Source organism: Vipera ursinii, assembly GCF_947247035.1.
Source record: "Vipera ursinii genome assembly, chromosome: 1".
In the NCBI taxonomy this organism is placed as follows: domain Eukaryota; kingdom Metazoa; phylum Chordata; class Lepidosauria; order Squamata; family Viperidae; genus Vipera; species Vipera ursinii.
Window position 1 is genome coordinate 10,982,275 of NC_139512.1, and position 20,427 is coordinate 11,002,701.

General features: G+C 46.6%; 1 protein-coding gene across 4 annotated transcripts in view; it reads left to right on the top strand.

The window, feature by feature from the left end:
* The first annotated feature begins 3,060 nt into the window (after positions 1–3,060).
* NCLN (nicalin) overlaps positions 3,061–20,427 on the top strand; it is a 48,130-nt gene continuing 30,763 nt past the window's right edge. For 2 of the 4 annotated variants that reach the window (XM_083363817.1, XM_083363819.1), the window contains exons 1-3: positions 3,061–3,424; positions 13,033–13,223; positions 16,344–16,488. In XM_083363817.1, the coding sequence (XP_083219943.1) occupies positions 3,238–3,424; positions 13,033–13,223; positions 16,344–16,488 (523 nt within the window). In that variant the 5' untranslated portion in view covers positions 3,061–3,237. The remainder of the gene's footprint in view (positions 3,425–13,032; positions 13,224–16,343; positions 16,489–20,427) is intronic. The other 2 variants (XM_083363816.1, XM_083363818.1) reach the window with 1 other exon arrangement.

The following is a 20,427-nucleotide window of genomic DNA, read 5'->3' on the forward strand; positions in this document are numbered from 1 at the left end:
AATAATAATAATAATAATAATAATAATAATAATAATAATATAATAAATAAGTTGGAGGGGACCTTGGAGGTCATCTAGTCCAACCCCCTGCTAAGGCAGGAAACCCTATAAACCCTGTAAAAAATCACAGACTGCAGCTTCTTCTCCAATTGGTCCCGCTTTCCCTGCACAGACTAAATGGGAGATCCGCTCCAGGTTTTCCAGCCAGCCCTGTCCCTAAATTTTCAGCACCCGGCGTATAAGACGACCCCTGACTTTTGAGAAGATTTTCATGGGTTAAAAAGTAGTCTTATACGCCAGAAAATACAGTATTTACAAACCACTCCTTGTATCTGATGCAATGAGCTGCATTTCACAAATAAAAATTGAGTCAAATCTGTGAGTCGCAAAAGAGGCTCTCAGATGCCTGAGTCTGGACTATCCTAGGCCGTGCTGACTTGGGAATTCTGGGAGTTGAAGTCCACATACCTCCAAGTTGCTGTATACACAGGTCTTTCTCGTACAATTTTTTCAATACAGATAGTCCTCGAATTGAGCCCTAGGTTTGCACTGCTCAGCGAGGCAGTTGGCTGGTTACGTTTTGCTCCATCTTATGACCTTTTTGCCCCGGTTGCTAAGCAAATCATTGAAGTAGTTAAATGAACCATGCAGTCATTAAAACAAATTTGACATCCCCCCCCCTTGATTTTACTTGTTAGAAGCTGGCTGGGAAGGTTACAAATTGTGATCACGTGACCCCAGGAAAGCGCAACCGTCATAAATACATGCTAGTTGCCAAGCGCTCAGCTTTTGATCACCTGACCGTGGGGATGCTGCAACAGTTGTAAGTATGAAAAACAGTCATAAGTCACTTTTTCCAATGCCGTTGTAACTTTGAACGGTCACTAAACAAATGGTTGCAAGCCAAGGACAATACATACATAATTGCCTGTCAAACCCAGATAGATTGTTTTGGCTGGAGATGTACATAGTTTGCTTCTAACCACAATGGAACTAACTATTTCTCTCACATAATGACAGGACTTAGGTAGGCGTTTAGGCAAATTTTAAATCCTGAATGACACTTACATGATCAGTAGTCCATTCATTTTCATGTGACCAGGTCTTCTGGACAATATTCTTTGGCCTGAATGAAAAAAAAATATTTTTTCTGTAGAGTTTTGCACATTATATACACGACTAATGTATGAAAAAATATTGGGATCCGTACATCCATTTTTAAAAAGATGTTATTCCCTCACTTATCTACTTCGCGATAGCTGTTACTGGAATATTAGCAGAAGATTTAAAACTGGACTCCCTTTTCTGTTTTCATTTAACAGAGCAAGCTTGCTATTAATTTATAGAAAAACAATGGCTACAACAGTGTTTTTCAAATTTGGCAACTTTTAAGAGGCGTAGACCAACTTTACAAGGCCTTGGTAAGGCCACACTTGCAATACTGCATCCAGTTTTGGTCACCACGATGTAAAAAAAGATGTTGAGACTCTAGAAAGAGTGCAGAGAAGAACAACAAAGATGATCAGGGGACTGGAGGCTAAAACATATAGGAAACGGTTGCTGGAATTGGGAATGTCTAGTTTAATGAAGAGAAGGAGGGGGGACATGACAGCAGTCTTCCAGTATCTCAGGTACTGCCCCAAAGAAGAGGGAGTCAAGCTATTCTCCATAGCGCCTGAAGGCAGGACAAGAAGCAACAGATGGAAACTCATCAAGGAGAAAAGCAACCTAGAACTAAGGAGAAACTTCCTGACACTTAGAACAATTAACCCAGGGGTCTTCAAACTTGGCCCTTTTATGACTTGTGGACTTCAACTCCCAGAATTCCTCAGCCAGCATGGCTGGCTGAGGAATTCTGGGAGTTGAAGTCCACAAGTCATAAAAGGGCCAGGTTTGAAGACCCCTGAATTAACCAGTGGAACAACCTTCCTCCAGAAGCTGTGAATGCTCCAACACTGGACGTTTTTCAGAAGAGACTGGACAGCCATTTGTCTGAAATGGTATAGTTTCCTGCCTGAGCAGGGAGTTGGACTAGATGACCTCCAAGATCCCTTCCAAATTATTATTATTATTATTAACAACAACAACAACAACAATAACAACAACAACAACAACAACAATAATAATAATAATAATAATAATAATAGTTGTTGTTGTTATTCTCATAATGTTCCAGGCAGTTTAGGCGTTCTGGGAGTTGAAGTCCACAGATGCTGGCTGGGGCATTCTGAAAGTTGAGACCTACTCATTTAAAGTTTCCAAGTGTGATAATCACTGGGACAAAACGATATAGTAAATTACAAATGAGAAATCATAGGGGGGTAAAAAAAAACCCTGAAAAGGATCCCGGAATTTTAGCATCTGCATCGCTTTTCAAATTACATACGTCTATGGTCTAATTATCACTATGGATGCAAAGGTGACAATTCTCATCGCTTTATTTTCTAGCTTGCATTGCAGACACCGTTATGGACGAAATATTTCCAGAAGCTTGCAATATAAGCGCATACTGGAAACAAAGAGCTGCAAATAAAGCGGTTGTATGTACGCACGTTTAAAATATTCAGGAGTTACCTCCTAAATCATTGCTGTTGCGCCTATCTCTACGGTCTTTTTCCCCCCCACCCATCCACGCGAGAGAAGCTTCCCAGCAAGCTTTGCGCGACCCCATTGACAGATCAAGAACGCTGCTTTAGGGCAGGAGAGTTCCAATTTCCCATCGTGCCTTGCGCACTGAGCAACGGGGGGGGGGAGAAAAAAAAAATGCCGTCCATTTACCCGGCCTGCCCTGCGCGTAGCCCACGCCGCGAGACTGTGCGCATGTCTCAAAGAGCTCGGAATCAGGCTAATAGGCGAAGAAAGACTCCATTTCCCAGCATGCCTCAAACGCTCGTTCGCTTGCTCTCTCTTTCCACACACACACACACCCGCCTCTGGAGCTGAGGGAGGCATTTCCATCGACACCCCCTCCCTCGAGAGTTAACGCAGAAACCCCCTTCGAAAGGCGAAGGAAAGGCCGCCTCAGAAGAAGGGGGGGGAAAAGCCTCTCTTTCCCAGCGTGCCTCGCGGCGGAGCGGCAGGCGGTCGAGCGCGGCACGTGACCGCGCTTTTCCCCCAGAGGGCCTCGCAGGCGCCAGTCCGGCGGACTCCACTTCCCGGCGTGCTCCGCGCCCCCCTTCTCCGGCTGAGGCGTTTCTCCTCGTCCCTTTAGCTTAGCGCTCGGGAGCCGCCGCCGTCATGCTGGAGGAGGCCGGCGAGGAGGTGCTGGGCTCGGTGCTGCTGAAGGCCTCGTGCCTGCCGCTCAGCTTCCTGCTGGTGCTGCCCGCCGTCCTGCTCCTGCTGCTGGGCCCGCCGCCGGCCTCGGCCGCCCACGAGTTCACCGTCTACCGCATGCAGCAGTACGAGCTCGGGGGCCAGCCCTACGGTCAGTGAGGGAGGCGGGGTGGGTGGGTGGGTGGAGGAAAGACCCCCTGTCCTCTTCAGGCGCCGGACTCCAGCTCCCATCCTCCGCCCCCTCCGAGGTCACCAGGGCTGGGAACGATGGGAGCTGGAGTCCTGTGTGTGTGTGTGTGTGTGAGTGGTGGTAGTGGGGGGGGGCGAAGAAGTGGCTCTGGGCCCCGAGAAGCGCGGGGTCTGGTGGAGACCCAGTCTGCGAGAAGCCTTGCCATAAAGACCCCCTCGTTGCCCCCTCCCCAGCTTGGCCTTTGGTGCCAGGAAAAGTGGGGGGGCAAGCAACTGATTCGTGGGCACCCCCTCATTTTTTTTATTCCATTTATATCCCGCCCTTCTCCGAAGACTCAGGGCGGCTTACAAACTTAGCAGTAGCCTTCATTCTATGTATATGCCTGCTTATTTGGGCTTTCACACACACCCCCAAGCGGCATTATTACAAGGTCAGCTTAATTGCCCCCAATAATCTGGGTCCTCATTTTACCTACCTGGGAAGGATGGAAGGCTGAGTCGACCTTGAGCCTGGTGGGACTCGAACCTGCACTAATTGCAGGCAGCTGGTGTTACTTAAGGAGGCATTAGCCCACTGCTCCACCAAGGCTCTTGGTGACAGACAGACAGACAGACAGACACACACACACACACACACACACACACACACCCAGTAGACCTTCCAGAAAGTCCCTCGGGGGCAAATGGCAACTTTTTTTTTAAAAAAAAAAAGGGCCCTGGGTGCTCTCAGGAACGTGGTGGTTTCCTTCCAGACGTTTCGTTACCAGCCTAGGTAACGTCACTGGCGGCGCTAGAAAAGGAGCGTGGTGGTTTCGTGGAGTGGAGTGGAAAGAGGAGGAAGTGGGAAATAGAAGGAGGAGCGAGGGGAGAGGGTTGAGGAGGAGGGCAGCGATGACTGCGGGGTCCTTGGCGCTCTCAGGAGCGTGGTGGTTTTCTTCCGGACGTTTCGTTACCAGCCTAGGTAACGTCACCGGCGGCGCTAGAAAAGGAGCGTGGTGGTTTCGTGGAGTGGAGTGGAAAGAGGAGAAAGTGGGAAATGGAAGGAGGAGCGAGGGGAGAGGGTTGAGGAGGAGGGCAGCGATGACTGCGGGGTCCTTGGCGCTCTCAGGAGCTTGGTGGTTTTCTTCCAGACGTTTCGTTGCCGTGCTATAAGTAACATCAGCAGTGCCGGAAGGGAGTGGAGGAGGACAGCGACGGTGGAGTCCCTGGTGCTCTCTTGAGCTTGCTGGTTTCCTTGCGGACGTTTCGTTACCGACCTAGGGGACGTCATCAGCGCTTGAAGGGAGTGGGGTTTGCAGAGAGGAGGAGGATTGGGGCTGTGGGTTCCTTGATGCTCTCTGAGCTTGGTGGTTTTCTTGCAGACGTTTCGTTACCGACCTAGGGGATGTCATCAGTAAAGGAGTCGGGCTTGCTCTCATTTTATGTACTAATGGCTGATGATGTTACCCAGTTTGGGCAAAGAAACATCTGCAAGCTCAGAGAGCAACAAGCACCCCACAGTCCTCCTCCCCTCCACCAAATCCCCACCTTTCTAGCACTGATGATGTTGTCTAGTTTGGGTCATGAAATGTCTGCAAGAAAACAAGCTCAGAGAGCACAGATAGCCCACAGTCCTCCTCCTCCTCCTCCAATCTCACTCCCTTCTAGCGCTGATAATGTTACCTAGTAGGGTAATGGAATGTCTGCAAGAAAACAAGCTGAGGGCCCCCTCAGCCCTCCTCCTTAAGGCTAATAGAAGGCAGACATTTCATGACCCAGACCAGTCGTCAACAGATGGAATTTCTCTAATATGGGTAATAAAACCTCTGCAAGAAAACAACCCAGCTCAAAGATCACCACAAGGACTCTGGTTTAAGCCTCGAGTTACAAATAATCTCCTTTATGGGTGAGGGTCTGCCAAGGAGCCTTCTGGGAAGGAAAGGGAGGGGCAAGCATGACACAGCTGTTTAGCTCATCTAGGTCTATTTGGCTGGGTCCAGTCCAGCCCTTGGCTGGAATTTCTCCAAAGTCTGGACAAAGGCCCTACTTAATTCAGCCTTAGTGACAATGCCAGTATTCAATCTTAGCAATGCAGAAGGCGCCTTTTGGTCAAGGGACCCTCTCTTTGACACCTTAAGCAAGATTGTCAGTTGGGGGAAATTTGGCGTGTGAGGGTTCTGTGTGTGGAAGCCATCTCTCCAGACCCCTTTAAGGAATCCAGGTGCCCTTGGAAGCTACCATAGAATCTGGATTTTCTCTTTTATTGAAACTTCTTTCTTTATGGGAACTTCTGTGTCTCTGCACTTCTTTTGGAATCTTTTATTTCCCCCCATCTATAATTTTGTGAAGCATTTCTCTTATTTACAGAGTGCTTGCTCTTTCGGGATGAGTCAGGGATGCAAAAGGACTAAGTAACCCTGGCCTGTGTTGTAAAGATTGATTGATCGATCGATCGATTGATTGATTGATTGACTCCTAGCCCACCCCATAAATTTGTGGCAAAATAAAATGGGCATAAAATGCAGGCAGTCCTCTACTTAGCAACCACAACTGAACCCAAATTTTCTGTTGCTGAGCAAGACCCTGAAATGACTTTTGCCCCGTTTTACGACCTTTCGTGTCACGGTTTTTAACTGAATCACTGGAGTTGTTGTGTTGGCGGTTGTTAAGCGAACGTAGTTGTTAAGTGAATCTGGCTTTCCCGTTGACTGCTTGTCAGAAGGTTGCAAAAAAAAAAAAGTGATCACGTGACCGTGGGGATGCTGCAAAGGTCGAAGGTGTGAAAAATGGGCATAAATCACTTTTTCCAGTGCCGTGTTAATGGCTGCTGAACAAATGGTTGTAAATAGAGGATTGCCTGTAAGTGTAAAAAGCTACCTAATATTAAAGCAAAAACCGCAGAGTAATTAGTTCCAAAACTCTTTCTTACTGTGGTGAGAGACAGCGAGCCTGAGAAAGTTTTCAGATATTAAGAAATAGCTCTACTTGAGCGGTGTGATGGGGCAATAGTGCATTATGCATGATGTAATTCAACGCCCTTGCAGCATTGCATGGGGAAGACAAAGGCGGCCGAACACAAGCTACAATTGTTGCGTGTTGTGTCCTCAAGTGTTCCCTTCTGCAGGCTTTCTGTAATGTCCCTGTCCTTATAGGTGGTCCTCGATTTACAAAGTAACTGAGCTTGAAATTACAGTTGTAAGTCGTGCCGGTCATTAAGTGGGCCACCACGCGACCATGCCCGATTTTACAATTATTATTTTTTTCTGCAGTGGTTATTCAGCGGACACCGCGGCTATAAGTAAATCCACTGTTTGTCATGCATGGTTTTTGTTGTTGTTGTTGTTGTTTTGCTGGAAACCGGCAGTAAACACTGGTTTCCAGCCAAAATGTTGTCAATTTTTGATTGTGCGATTTAAGGGATGCTGCAAATGGCTGTAAGTACAGGGTGGTTGCTGAGTCCCAAAATGTGGTCATGTGACCACAAGGGAGCTGGCACCTATTGGAACTTCAAGTGTGGGTTATAATAATAATAATGATAAAGTTGGAAGGGACCTTGGAGGTCATCTGGTCCAACCCCCTGCTCAGGCAGGAAACCCTATACCATTTCAGACAAATGGCTGTCCAGTGTTTATGAGTGCTTGGGGGGGCATGTTCTGTCGTAACACTGAACGGTTGCTGAGCCTCTACTAGTAAGTCGAGAATTACATGTGTGTATTAAGAAGTTTCCAAACTGGTAGAAAACAGGTAGTTGGGGACGAAACGTTGGCAGCCAAATCGCCAAGCTTGGAGATGAAATCCACAGCTCAACTACCATCCCGAGCTACTAATATTCAAACACATTTCAATGGTAGAAAACAGTTTCTTATAATAATTGCCCAGAGCCGGTCTTTATCTCTGCCTTTGAGTTTACTGCCTGTTATTAAAGGCTAGGCCAGGGTTAGGCAACCTTGGCTCTTTTATGACTCGTGGACTTCAACTCCCAGAATTCCTCAGCCAGCTATGCTGAGGGAAAAGGGAGAGGTTTCCAAGCTGAGCCATATTGGCTCGGGAATTCTGGTAGTTGAAGTCCACCAGTCATAAAAGAGCCAAGGTTGCCTACCCCTGGGCTAGGCCATCGTAACACAGCCTTAATCTCCGACCCAGCCCAGCACGGAGGTGGCTTGCGTAACTGTAGTAATTTAAAAGCAAATGTTTCCTCACTTTTCTTATAGGTTGTCCCGCAGAGACACATCCACAATATTTCACCGACAGCCTTGGTAACACAGGTGGTCCTCGACTTACAACAGTTCATTTAGTGACCATTCAAAGTTGCAGCGGCACTGGAAAAGTGACTTGGGAGCCATTTTTCACACTTATGACCATCGCAGCATTCCCCCACGGTCACGCGATCATATTTACGACCGTTGCAGTATCCCGGGATCAGGGGATCGATCCCCTTTTGCCACTTTCTGAGAAGCAGTCAACAGAAAAAGCCAGATTCACTTAACAAACTTGTTGCTGACTTAACAACTTTCAGGGATTCACTTAGCAACCATGGCAAGAAATGTCGTAAAATGAGGCACAACTCACTTAACAAATGTCTGGTTTAACAACAGACATTTTGGGCTCAAATTGTGGTGGTTAAGTCCGGGACTATTTGTTACATATTCTGGAGTGGAATCTGCCCAGTTCCTACTGGACATTTCAAATTGGTGTGGGCATCTGTCACACTTTCTAATCTCTTGGCCACGCCGCACTCTCTGCCCTTTTGGTCTCCTAGGAGGAGAAAGATCAGAAATTCTGGCCCTTTCTGAATTGCATTTTTTATGTTAAGGCTGGTTTGTTATTAACACAGATATACTGCTGTTTGGGGGAAAAAACACACCAAACACCTGGCATTTATTAAACTTGCATACCACTCCATCTCTCCTTGGCTTACAGGCATTCAATTAAATGCACTATAAAACACTAAAACAACAAATAAGGCTCATAAATTTAAATTTAAATTAAACTACAACTAACCAGAATGCAGAGAGAGGGAGCAAAGTGCGCACAGGAAAGAGGCAGGGTGTTACCTACCTCCAAAGTGCCATATCCCCATTTTTTTGGGGGGGGGGGCAGGGGAAGGGAAGGCTTAAAAAAAAACTAGCACACTTCCCATCTGTGTGCCTGGCTGTTAATAAACTGGACAAATTGAAAGTAACAGCTGTAATATATCTAACCTAGTGGAAGAAAAAGTGCCGTTCTCGCTGCCTCTCTCAGTTGCTGTAATAAATGTGGGAAATCTCTAAAGATCTCCTCCTCCCCAATTAAAATCCGTTAATGAGCTCCTCCCTCTAATAGTTTCGACTCCGAAGGGAAAAGGAGATAATGTATATGTTGCAATGCAGAAGAACACTATAAACAGTTAAACACACAGACATACCACGCCTAATTTATAATAATCGAGTTGGAAGGGACCGTGGAGGTCTTCTAGTCCAACCCCCTGCTCAGGCAGGAAACCCTACACCATTTCAGACAAATGGCTGTCCAGTCTCTTCTTAAAAGCCTCCAGTGTTGGAGCATTCACAGCTTCTGGAGGCAGGTAGTTCCACTGGTTAGTTGTTCTCACTGCCAGGAAGTTTCTCCTTAATTCCAGGTTGCTTCTCTCCTTGGTTAATTTCCATCCGTTGCTTCTTGTCCTGCTTTCAGGCGCTTTGGAGGATAGCTTGACTCCTTCTTCTTTGGGGCAGCCCCTGAGATATTGGAACACTGATATCCTGTCCCCCCTCGTCCTTCTCTTCATTAAACTGGCTATACCCAATCCCAGCAACTGTTCCTTATATGTTTATATACCTTGTCAGCGCTGTGCTTTCTAGTTCTCATTTTTCCCCCTTTTCAAAAAGAGCCTTTAGTTTTTCTGCACTGAAATTTACTAGGTATGTCTTCCACCACCTCACCTGATTATTTTTCCTAGTTCACTTCCCAGCTCTGCTGTTCTGTGTGTTTCAGCCAGTTTGTGTTAGTTCTTCAACACCGTTTTAGCACTGTTCAGAACAGAGCAATTCTGAAATAGTTACTTCATATCCGCTGATAGTTGGGCTCTCTTTTAAAGCATCCTTCAAAACATTCATGTATGTCTTGGCTGATAGGAATAAGGTTATAAGATAGCTTATAAGGAATAAGAGGGACCTTGGAGGTCATCTAGTCCAACCTTCCATGCCATTTCAAACAAATGGTTGTCTAATCTCTTCTTAAAAACCTCCAGTGTTGGAGCATTCAGAGCTTCTGGAGGCAGGTTGTTCCACTGGTTAGTTGTTCTCACTGTCAGGAAATTCCTCCTTGGTTCTAGGTTGCTTCTCTCCTTGGTTAGTTTCTGTTGCTTCTTGTCCTGCCTTCAGGCGCTTTGGAGAATAGCTCGACTGCCTCTTCTTCTTTGTGGCAGCCCTTCAGATATTAGAACACTGTCAGCCCCATGATGAGAAGAATTATGCAATTTTCCTGCAGGTTGGTGGCATATGATAGGACAAAAGAAGGTACCACTTTGGAAAAAAATTCAGAGAAGAGCATTATTCTCCAAAGCACTAGAGAGAAGGACGAGAAACAACGGGTTGGAAACTGATCAAAGAGAGAAGCAACCTGTAATTAAGGAGAAACTTCCTGACAGTGACGACAGTCAACCAGTGGAACAGCTTGCCATTAGAAATTGTGGGTGCCCCATCACTGGAGGTTTTTAAGAAGAGATTGGACTGTCACTTGTCTGAGACGGTATAGGTTCTCCTGCTTGAGCAGGGGGCTGGATTAGAAGACCTCTAAGGTCCCTTCCAGCTCTCTTGTTGTTAGTTGCGAAGTCGTGTCCGACCCATCGCGACCCCATGGACAATGTTCCTCCAGGCCTTCCTGTCCTTTACCATCTTGTGGAGACCCTTTAAGCTCACGCCTCCTGCTTCAGTGACTCCATCCAGCCACCTCATTCTCTGTCGTCCCCTTCTTCTCTTGCCCTCCACCTTTCCCAGCATGAGGCTCTTCTCCAGTGAGTCCTTCCTTCTCATTAGGTGGCCAAAGGATTTGAGTTTCAGCTTCAGGATCTGGCCTTCTAAAGAGCAGTCAGGGTTGATCTCCTCTAGGACTGACCGGTTTGATCGCCTTGCAGTCCAAGGGACATGCAGGAGTCTTCTCCAGCACCAGAGTTCAAAGGCCTCAATGGTCTCAATGGCCTCTGAGGTCCCTTCCAGCTCTATTCTATTCTAAACCACTTTCTGATTTTAAATCTGGAGAAAAATGAAGACACAGCAGTGAGGACAAGGTCTATATTAGCCCTTCAAGGCGTTCCAGACAACAAATGTGACAGTGAATATGAGCTGTCTCTCTATAGGTCGTCCTGGACTTACACCCGCCGTTGAGTCCAAAATTTCCAAGCCAGGCTGTTGATAAGTTCGTTGCACCTCATTTTACAACCTTTGAGTAAATTACTGTAGTTGTTAAGTGAATCTGCTTTTCCCCATTAACTTTGCTTGTTGGAAGCAGGCTGGGAAAGTTGCCAATGGGGATCACATAATCCTGGGACAGTGTAACTGTCACAAATACATGCCAGTTGCCGAGGGCCCGAATTTTAATCACATGCTGCAACGGTTGTAAGTGCGAGGACCGGTCCTAAGTCACTTTTCTGTGCCTTTGTAATTTTGAATGGCCACCGAATGAATGGCTGTAAATTGAGGACTATCTGTATTGTAAACTTACATTAGCAGAATCTTGTACGTCTGAAATTAACCTTCCTGCCCCTTACTTTTACAGGTAGTCCTTGGCTTGCGACCACAATGGAGCCCGAAATTTCTGTCCTTAAGCGAAACGTTTGTTAAGCGAGCTTTGCCCCATTTTTTTTTTACGATTTTCCTTGTCACCGTTGTTAAGTGAATCTGGCTTCCCCGTCGACTTTGCTTGTCAGAAGGTCTCAAAAGGGGGATTCCCATGATCCCAACAAGGGTCATAAATATGAACCAGCTGCCCAGCGTCTGAATTTTGATCACGTGACCCTGGGGAGCCTGCAAAGGCCGTAACGGTGACAAAACGGTTGCAGGTCACATTTTTCCGTGCCGTTGTAACTTGGAACGCTCGCAGAAAGGAACCGTCGTAAGTCGAGGACTGCCTGTACCCTCTGGAAAAGTAGGGTGGGTCCCTTCTGGAATGCTTTTCTCTCACCCCTCCTCCTTCAGTCTCAAATTTCTGCCGGTGGGTCTTCTGTCTCCCACCTCACCATTACACCCTAGTATCGCTGCATGCCTTCCCTGCACTTCCAAGACTGGAGGAAAGCACTTTTAACGTGGCCCTGAGGCCCCCTCCACGGATTGGTTAACATAGGCCCCTGACAAACTGGGATAATTGAAAAATCCAGTTCCACCCACGTTTGTAAATCCCGCAAAATGGGGAACAATTATATCAGTTACAGTAAGGTTCCCCCCCCCCCCCCAGAGCACGCAAGCATTTTATGGCCCCTGTATGACATCTGGTCCTTTGGCTGTCCCCGCCCGGCCCACATGGATTGCTTTTCTTTTGAAGACCTTTTCTTGGGGAAGGGGGGATTTTTTTTGGTCAATTTGCACATACGCATGCACTCATGCCCACAACCCTTTGCAACGATTGGTTCAGCCCTCCACAACAGTATAGAGCAGCTGGTACCTTGCTCAATCGTAGTAACTGTGAGAGGGACCTTGCAGTCAGCATAGCTGACTCAGGAATTCTGGGAGTTGAAGTCCATGAGTCATAAAAGAGCCATGGTTGCCTACTCCTGGTATAGGTGGTACCTTGCTCAACAGTAGCAGCTGTGAGAGGGATCTCTGAGTCCTAGTGGACCATCACTTAAATAGGAGCCAGCTGTGTGCTGCAGCTGCCAAAAAAGCCAACACAGTGCTGGGCTGCATTGACAGAGGGAGAGAATCAAGATCACGTGAAGTACTAATACCACTTTACAAGGCCTTGGGAAGGCCACACTTGGAATCCGGCATCCAGTTTTTACATCCATGATGTAAAAAAGATGTTGAGACTCTAGAAAGGGTGCAGAGAAGAGCAACAAAGATGATCAGGGGACTGGAGGTTAAAACATATAAGGAACGGTTGCTGGAATTGGTTATGTCTAGTAGTTTAATGAAGAGAAGGACGAGGGGTGACAGGATAGCAGTGTTCTAATATCTCAGGGGCTGCCCCGAAGAAGAGGGAGTCAAGCTATCCCCCAAAGCACCTGAAGGCAGGACAAGAAGCAACGGATGGAAACTAGTCAAGGAGAGAAGCAACCTAGAACTAAGGAGAAACTTCCTGACAGTTAGAACAATTAACCAGTGGAACAACCTGCCTCCAGAAGTGGTGAATGCTCCAACGCTGGAGGTTTTTAAGAAGAGACTGGACATCCATTTATCTGAAATGGTATAGGGTTTCCTGCCTGAACACGGGGTTGGACTAGATGACCTCCAAGGTCCCTTCCAACGTTATTATTAGTCCCAATTTCTCATGTGACACCCCCCCCTTTGGAAAATTAATTGCCCGCCCCTGCCCAAGAGCTTCGTTTTTTCTGGTCCAAGCCGCCCCTTTCTGTGGATCCAAGCTCCCGAATCGCTGAAGCCTCTCCTCTGCTTTTCCCAGGCACCCGGAACGCTGTGTTAAACACTGAGGCGCGGACCGTAGAGGCAGATGTGCTAAGCCGCCGCTGTGTGATGATGCGGCTGATGGACTTCTCCTACGAACAGTATCAGAAAGCGCTCCGCCAGTCAGCCGGCGCTGTGGTGATCATCCTGCCGCACAACATGGCGTCGGTGCCTCAGGATGTTATCCGGGTAAGTCTCCTTTTCTGAGCAAGGGGGAACGCTGGTTCCCTCCTGCGGTGTGTGTAAAGCCAGCCTCTGCGTCTTTTGTTCGAGCAAGACCCAGAGGACTCTGCTCTCAACGCTGCTCACATTGGATGTTTTTGGACTGACAACAGATGGAAATGTCGCCATCTTTCCCCTTTCGCTTTTAGAGTTAGAATGAGAGTCCAGCTAGACCTAACAACACTAAACGTAGCGTGAGAATCAAGGTTACTGAGCCCAGAGCTGATAAAGCATTGATGAGCTGGAGAGGAAGCACGCGCTTCAAGCTAATTGGGGAATGTGATTGATGACTGTTAATCGGAGGAGGGAATTGTGCTTGGATACTAAGTGCCCAACGGAGGGGAAATTCAGTTTTGGCTTCGATTATGTAGTGCCAATGTTATGCTACTCGAATAAAAGATCCTTTAAGGCAAACTGTACAATCTGTGAAAAGGTTGAAAAGCCCTGCCCTAGTCACTTCCAGAATGGGAGGGCAACAGGAACTACAGGGAAGCATATCTAGGTGTTGTGATTCAGGGTCAGCCTGTGGGCTCGGCAGTTGGGTCAGACGACTCAGAGGAGGAGGGGGGTATTGAAGACCTTGCTGAGGGGGTTGAAGATCTTGCTGATGAGAGCCCTCAGCCAGGCCCCTCCCACTTGGTCACCACGGAGACCCAGCTGTGTGAGCCTGACAGCGTGGATGAAGATGACCCACAGCTGGCCCTGTTCAAGGACGCCCGACGCAGGAGGCAGTCAATTAGGAGTAAACAGAGGAAGGCAATGGGGCTTCTCGGAAGGAGGCAGAGAGAAGCCACGCCCTGAACTCTATATAAGGGGAATGTCTGGGAGGGCTGGTTTGCTGAAGGCAACCGCTCGGATGGTTCATGTTTCTTAAAGCTCCTGTTTCTTGGTTTGTGTCTTGTTTGTTTTTGTAGCTATAAATTTGGCAGGCGTAATTCCAGCCTCTTGCCGGTTGTAAAGGGGTTGTCCCTGCCTTTTCTGCAGGGCCGGTAGCAGGCTGGTACAGAACACTAGATCAGGGGTAGGCAACCTCGGCTCTTTTATGACTCATGGACTTCAACTCCCAGAATTCCTGAGCCGGCTGGCTCAGGAATTCTGGGAGTTGAAGTCCATGAGTCATAAAAGAGCCGAGGTTGCCTACCCCTGATCTAGATCTTCAACAACTGCAAAACGCAAAAGTATAGATAGTTATTTAAGCTCCATGAACTGCGTATTTTGCATCTCTGCTTCAAGGCAAACAATGCCTCAAAGTTCTTTTGAAGAGTTTCATCTGTCGGAACACCCTCCTGTGGTGTTGCCTTCTGCCGTGTGTAAAGCCAGCCCCTGCTCGACTTTTATTCAGACAAGACCCTGATATCAGGCAGAGACCCCTCTACCTGATATTTGAGCCAGGCTGGTTTTCATCACCGTAACACGATCACAACTGGGAACCAGAATTTCCTTTGCTAAGGAAAAGGTTCACTGTTGTGAAATGTGTCACGCCCGATTTTACAACTTTTGGCCACGGTCGTTAAGTGAATCGCTGCAGTGACGAAGTGAATCCTGCGGTCATGAAGCAAATCTGACATTCCCTCACTAACCCGGTCGGGAGCAACCAGGGAAGGTTGCAAAAGGCGATCAGGTGATCCCGCCAACGTCGCAAACACACACCGGTAGCCAAGCGCCCAATTTTGAACATTGGGACACTGCAGAGGCCGTACGTGCAAGACAAGGTCGTAAGTCGCTTTTTTTCAGTGCCGTAACTTTCAACGGTCACTTAATGAACGGCTGTAAGTTGAGGACTATCTGTAACGGCAAGCAAGGTTCCTCATTTAAAGCTGTGGTCGTTACTAACTTTATGACCCATTCTTCCCCCAGAGTTGAAGCACAAGAGAGACAACCAGTTTAGTAAAATAAAAACTTTACAAATTCCTTCAAATTAGATCAATTGGGGTAATTTACCAAGATTTGGAAAATTTTAGACTTACCGTATTTTACGTGATGGGCCCTTTAAACCAGAACAAGAGGGATGTTGTGACAGGTATGTGTGGGGTGACTTTTGAACCTGGATTGTTTTGGGGTGCACACCCAGAATTTTCAGCGTGGTTATGGGTTTTGGGGCGCATTATCGTCAGGGGGAGCCAGCCGTGCTGAGGGGAAAGGGAGAGGTTTCCAAGCTGAGCCATGTTGGCTCAGGAATTCTGGGAGTTGAAGACCACTCGGAGGCTTCAGGCTGGTGCAGAATGCAGCCGTGTGAGTAGTAATGGGAGTTTCCCGATAGTCCCATGTAACACCTCTTCTCCGTGAGCTGCATTGGCTTCCAGTTCCCCTCCGGGTGAGATTCAAGGTGCTGGTGATGACCTATAAAGCCCTAAATGGCATGGGTCCGGATTATCTCAGGGAGCACCTGCTGCCAGCATCAATTTCCCATCGTCCTGTGCGCTCCCACAGGGAGGGCCTTCTCAGGGTACCGCCAGTTAAGGAATGCCGGCGGGTGATTCCAAGGGGGAGGGCGTTCTCTGCGGGCGCGCCTGCCCTATGGAATGAACTGCCAGTAGAACTTCGGACTGCCCCGGACCTTCGCTCGTTTCGCCGTGACCTGAAAACATGGTTATTTGATCTTTCTGGCCTGGACTGAGGGGGTTTTATATTAACTTTAAATTTTAAATTTACATTTGTTTTAATCGTGGGCTAGTCTTAATTTAATTCTATTTTAATTGTATTTATTTGTATTGTTTAATTTGCCCTGTAAACTGCCCTGAGTCCTTCGGGAATAGGGCAGTCTATAAAATCAATTAATAAATAAATAATAAATAAAAGATCCCAGGTCGCCTACCCCTGACTTACACCCTTACATATAAGTAACATATAAATATTTTTATATTTATATGTATTTTATATCCAAGCTTTGACGGGCTGGATTGTCATTGGTTGGAGGTGGCGTAGTGCCCTGTTTCTCAATCCTGGCCACTTTATAATGCCCCCCCCCCGAGTTGAACTCCCAGAATTCCCCGGCCAGCACGATTTCCTTCCAACTCCACCATACGATGATCAGCCGTCCCCTTCTTTGCAGTGCCGATACTGACTCCCTGTTCTTCTCGCCCGAAGCAATTCATGGACATTGAGCCGGAGATGTTGGCCATGGAGACCATCGTCCCCGTCTACTTTGCCAAGGAAGACGATGAGCTTCTGTCCATCTATGAGCAGACCCAGACCGCTTCTGCATCGCAAGGCTCGGCTTCGGCTGCCGAAGGTCGGTATTTCGCGAAGTTTCCCAGGATGGCCACTCCCGGTTATGGACCTCTCCGAAAAAATCTATTGGCTTGGTGGCTTTTCCGCTCAGGACCATCCTCAGGCAAAAAATAAAAATAAAGATAATTTAAAAACAATACGCGAATGAAAAACTAAAACTGAAACCCAAATCAGATAAAAGGGCAGACTGAGTGGACCGCTAGGTCTTTTTCTGCCATAAGTTTTCTACGTTTCTGCCCTTTTTGCAAAAAATAATAATGAATAGGCTTCTTGTTGACTTGCGTGGAATATTATAGAAGTCTTCGACTTACGACTGGTGGCTTCGTGACCGTTTGAAATGACAACAGACTTTGCCAGGGCTACTTACAACCCAGATTCTAAGTTCCGACGACCGACCTTCACCTTGTGGTCAGGGGGTTGCATTTGGCCTGCCGGGCAACCCAGCCTAAATTTACATCCATTTGCAGTGTCCCAATTTAGGACGGGGGGGGGGGTTTGCCCCAAACTGGCATTTGCTTCCATTTTCTGGTGGAAAATGCCAATCGCGGAAAATGCCCGTCGCAAAAAAAGCTTGCAAAATTGGGCAAGGTCACAAGGTGAGCCGCTTAACGGCCGGCGTGATTTACGGTCATAATTCTGGAGTCCACCACAGTTGTAAGTCATAAGCCGAGGACTGCAGGAGCTCATAGCTGAAGCGTTTGCAACGCGAGTAGAAGCTCTTGATGTCAGCATACGACAGTTCTGAATCAGGGGACTCCTTGCTGCGTGGAGCTACAATTCTACACTTTTTAGAAGAGAAAAAAAAATTATTTTCTCACCTGTTTCCATATAGTGTTAGGAATTGTAACTCGTCCTTTTGATACAGGATTCCTTGTCATTGATTCTTCCCTGGGCACTTTTATTGTACCTCCATTGGGATAGTGTTTATTATTAAATTTATATTCCCCCCCTCTCACTATCAAGTAAATCTGAGCAGCGTAACTAGATGGAAACTAATCAAGGAGAGAAGCAATTGGGTATGTCTAGTTTAATGAAGAGAAGGACGAGGGGAGACATGACAGCAGTCTTCCAGTATCTCAGGGTCTGCCCCAAAGAAGAGGGAGTCAAGCTATTCCCCAAAGCACCTGAAGGCAGGACAAGAAGCAACAGATGGAAACTCATCAAGGAGAGAAGCAACCTGGAACTAAGGAGAAACTTCCTGACAGTGAGAACAATTAACCAGTGGAACAACCTGTCTCCAGAAGTGGTGAATGCTCCAACACTGGAAGTTTTTAAGAAGAGACTGGACAGCCATTTGTCTGAAACGATATAGGGGTTCCTGCCTGAGCAGGGGGTTGGACTAGATGATCTCCAAGGTCCCTTCCAACATCATCATCATCATTATCTACATTAGCCACATAATTATGTAGTTAATGAACGGGATATGTATGTTGACGGAAAAAATAGCGCATTAAATCATCAAATCGGAAAAATTACTTGTTCTCAAGCATGGTTATGGGCACCAAGCACAAGTACGCTTGTTCAGTTGATTTCGTGCCTTATATATATATATATATCTTAAAAACAGAAACCAGGCAGATGGCATAGATCAGTCAGCAACTTTTAAGATGTGTGGACTTTAACTCCCAGAATTCCCCAGCCAACATTTGTGGATTTCCACTCTCCCAATGTTCCCCTATTAGCACTTGGTGGACTTCCACTCCCAGAATTCCCCTATTAACATGTCTGGGCTTCCCCTCCCAGAACGCCGTTGGGGGATGCTGGCTGGGGAATTCTGGGAGTGGAAGTCTACAAAGGCTAATTGGGGAATACTGGGAGCTGAAGTCCATTTATTTTAGGGTTGCCGTGATTGAAAAGAACGAAACAAAAACCTGGCGCAGACTTCTTCAAATGTCTGTCTGCTTATTGTATGGGAGACAGTTTGAAAATATTCTAGCCTTTTTCTGACCTCTTTCCTGTGCAGCCTCAAAGCTAACCCAGTGGGCTCATGGTACAGGATAGGTCAGTGTGCCTAATCTTTTAATGGCTGTGAACACAGAAACCCTTATGGCCGGGGACAAGAGTGGAGACGTTGTGAGCTAAATTAATTGCTCTGTTGCCTTTGTACTGAATTTTCCATGGAACTCTGCTGAGTGGCTAGTTAGGGTTTCAGATGGGAACAAATGCAAGCAGTCCTCAATTTACCACAGTTTCCTTAGCGACCATTCAAAGTTAACAACGGCGCTGAAAAAAAAAAGTGGCCTAACAGCCATTTTCCACACTTAACGACCGTTGTAGCATCCCCACGGTCGCCTGAGTTTACCTTTGGAGGCTTGAAAACTGACCCTCACCTACGACGGTTGCAAGGTCTCTGAGTCACGTGATCCCCTTTTGCGACTTTCCGACAAGCAAGGTCGAGATTCATTGAGCAGCCATGTTACTCATTGAACGACTGCAGTGATTCGCTTAACAAATGTCGTAAAATGGGGCCAAACTCACTTAACAAATTTCTCACTTGGCAATATATACATTTCGGGCCCAGTTGTGGTCGTACGTTGAGGGCGACCTGTATTATAAAGAAATTCTGCTGGAGGTCAGCAGGGCAGCTGCAAAATGCAATATGTGATTCGGCATGCCAGATCATCTTTCCTGGCAATAGATTGTGCCCACTGTTTACATCCAGTAGATCCCTAAATACACCCTTTGCCAAGTCTGGGTTCAATCCAGCTCTTTTATTTCAGGTCACAGAGCCAGCATATGCCAAGACTCAGGGCTACAAATTCTTACTTGCTCAAACAATGTCTATAAACAAGAGGCATAGAATCAAGATCACGCGAAGTATTGGTACCGCTTTATAAAGCCTTAGTAAGGCCACACCTGGAATATGGCAGCCAATTTTGATCACCTTATCACAGAAAAGATGTTGAGAGTCTGGAAAAAATTCAGAGAAGAGCAACTAAGATGATCCAAGGCCTGGAGGCTAAAACATACGAAGAACCGGCTATGGAGCTTGGGTTTGGCCAGTCTAAAGAAAAGAAGAAATAGGGGAGATATGATAGCAGTGTTCCAGTAACTGGGGGGCTGCCACAAGGCAGAGGGGGCCAGGTTGTTCACCAAAGCACCAGAGGGAAAGACGAGAAACAATGGTTGGAAACTGATCAAGGAGAGAAGCAACCTGGATCTAAGGAGAAACTTCCTGACAGTGAGGACAATCAACCAGTGGAACAGCTTGCCACCAGAAATCATGGGTGCTCCATCACTGGAGATTTTCAATAAGAGACTGGATATTCACCTGTTTGAGATGGCATAGTTCTTCTGCTTGAGCAGGCGGCTGGACTAGAAGACCTCCAAGGTCCCTTCCAGATTCTATTCTATTCTATTCTATGCTATTCTATTCTATTCTATTCTATTCTATTCTATTCTATTCTATTCTATTCTATTCTATTCTATTCTATTCTCAATAAAGATTCTATTCTATTCTATTCTATTCTATTCTATTCTATTCTCAATAAAGATTCTATTCTATTCTATTCTATTCTATTCTATTCTATTCTATTCTATTCTATTCTATTCTATTCTATTCTATTCTATTCTATTCTCAATAAAGATTCTATTCTATTCCATTCCATTCCATTCTCTGATCCTTTTTCCTCATCTGATCACTGAGAGCAATTCCTTCCTTGCCCATTTGACTCTTTACCATACCGAGGAATTCTTTTTTAACGGTTTAGTTTTAGAACTAAAACCAGAATAACCCAGCTCCCCAAATTACACACCGACGACCCAAACACCCGTTTGAATCAAGCGTTGGTTATTTAAATGTCAAACAAGTTCTAGGAGTAATCAAAACACCGATTTGCTCTCTGCATTTCTCATCCCTGGTTAGTTTCAGGTTGAGTTAACAGACAATTCATTAAAACTAAAGGCCTCTGAGAGGTTTCTGTTTTCTGGCGTTTTCCTT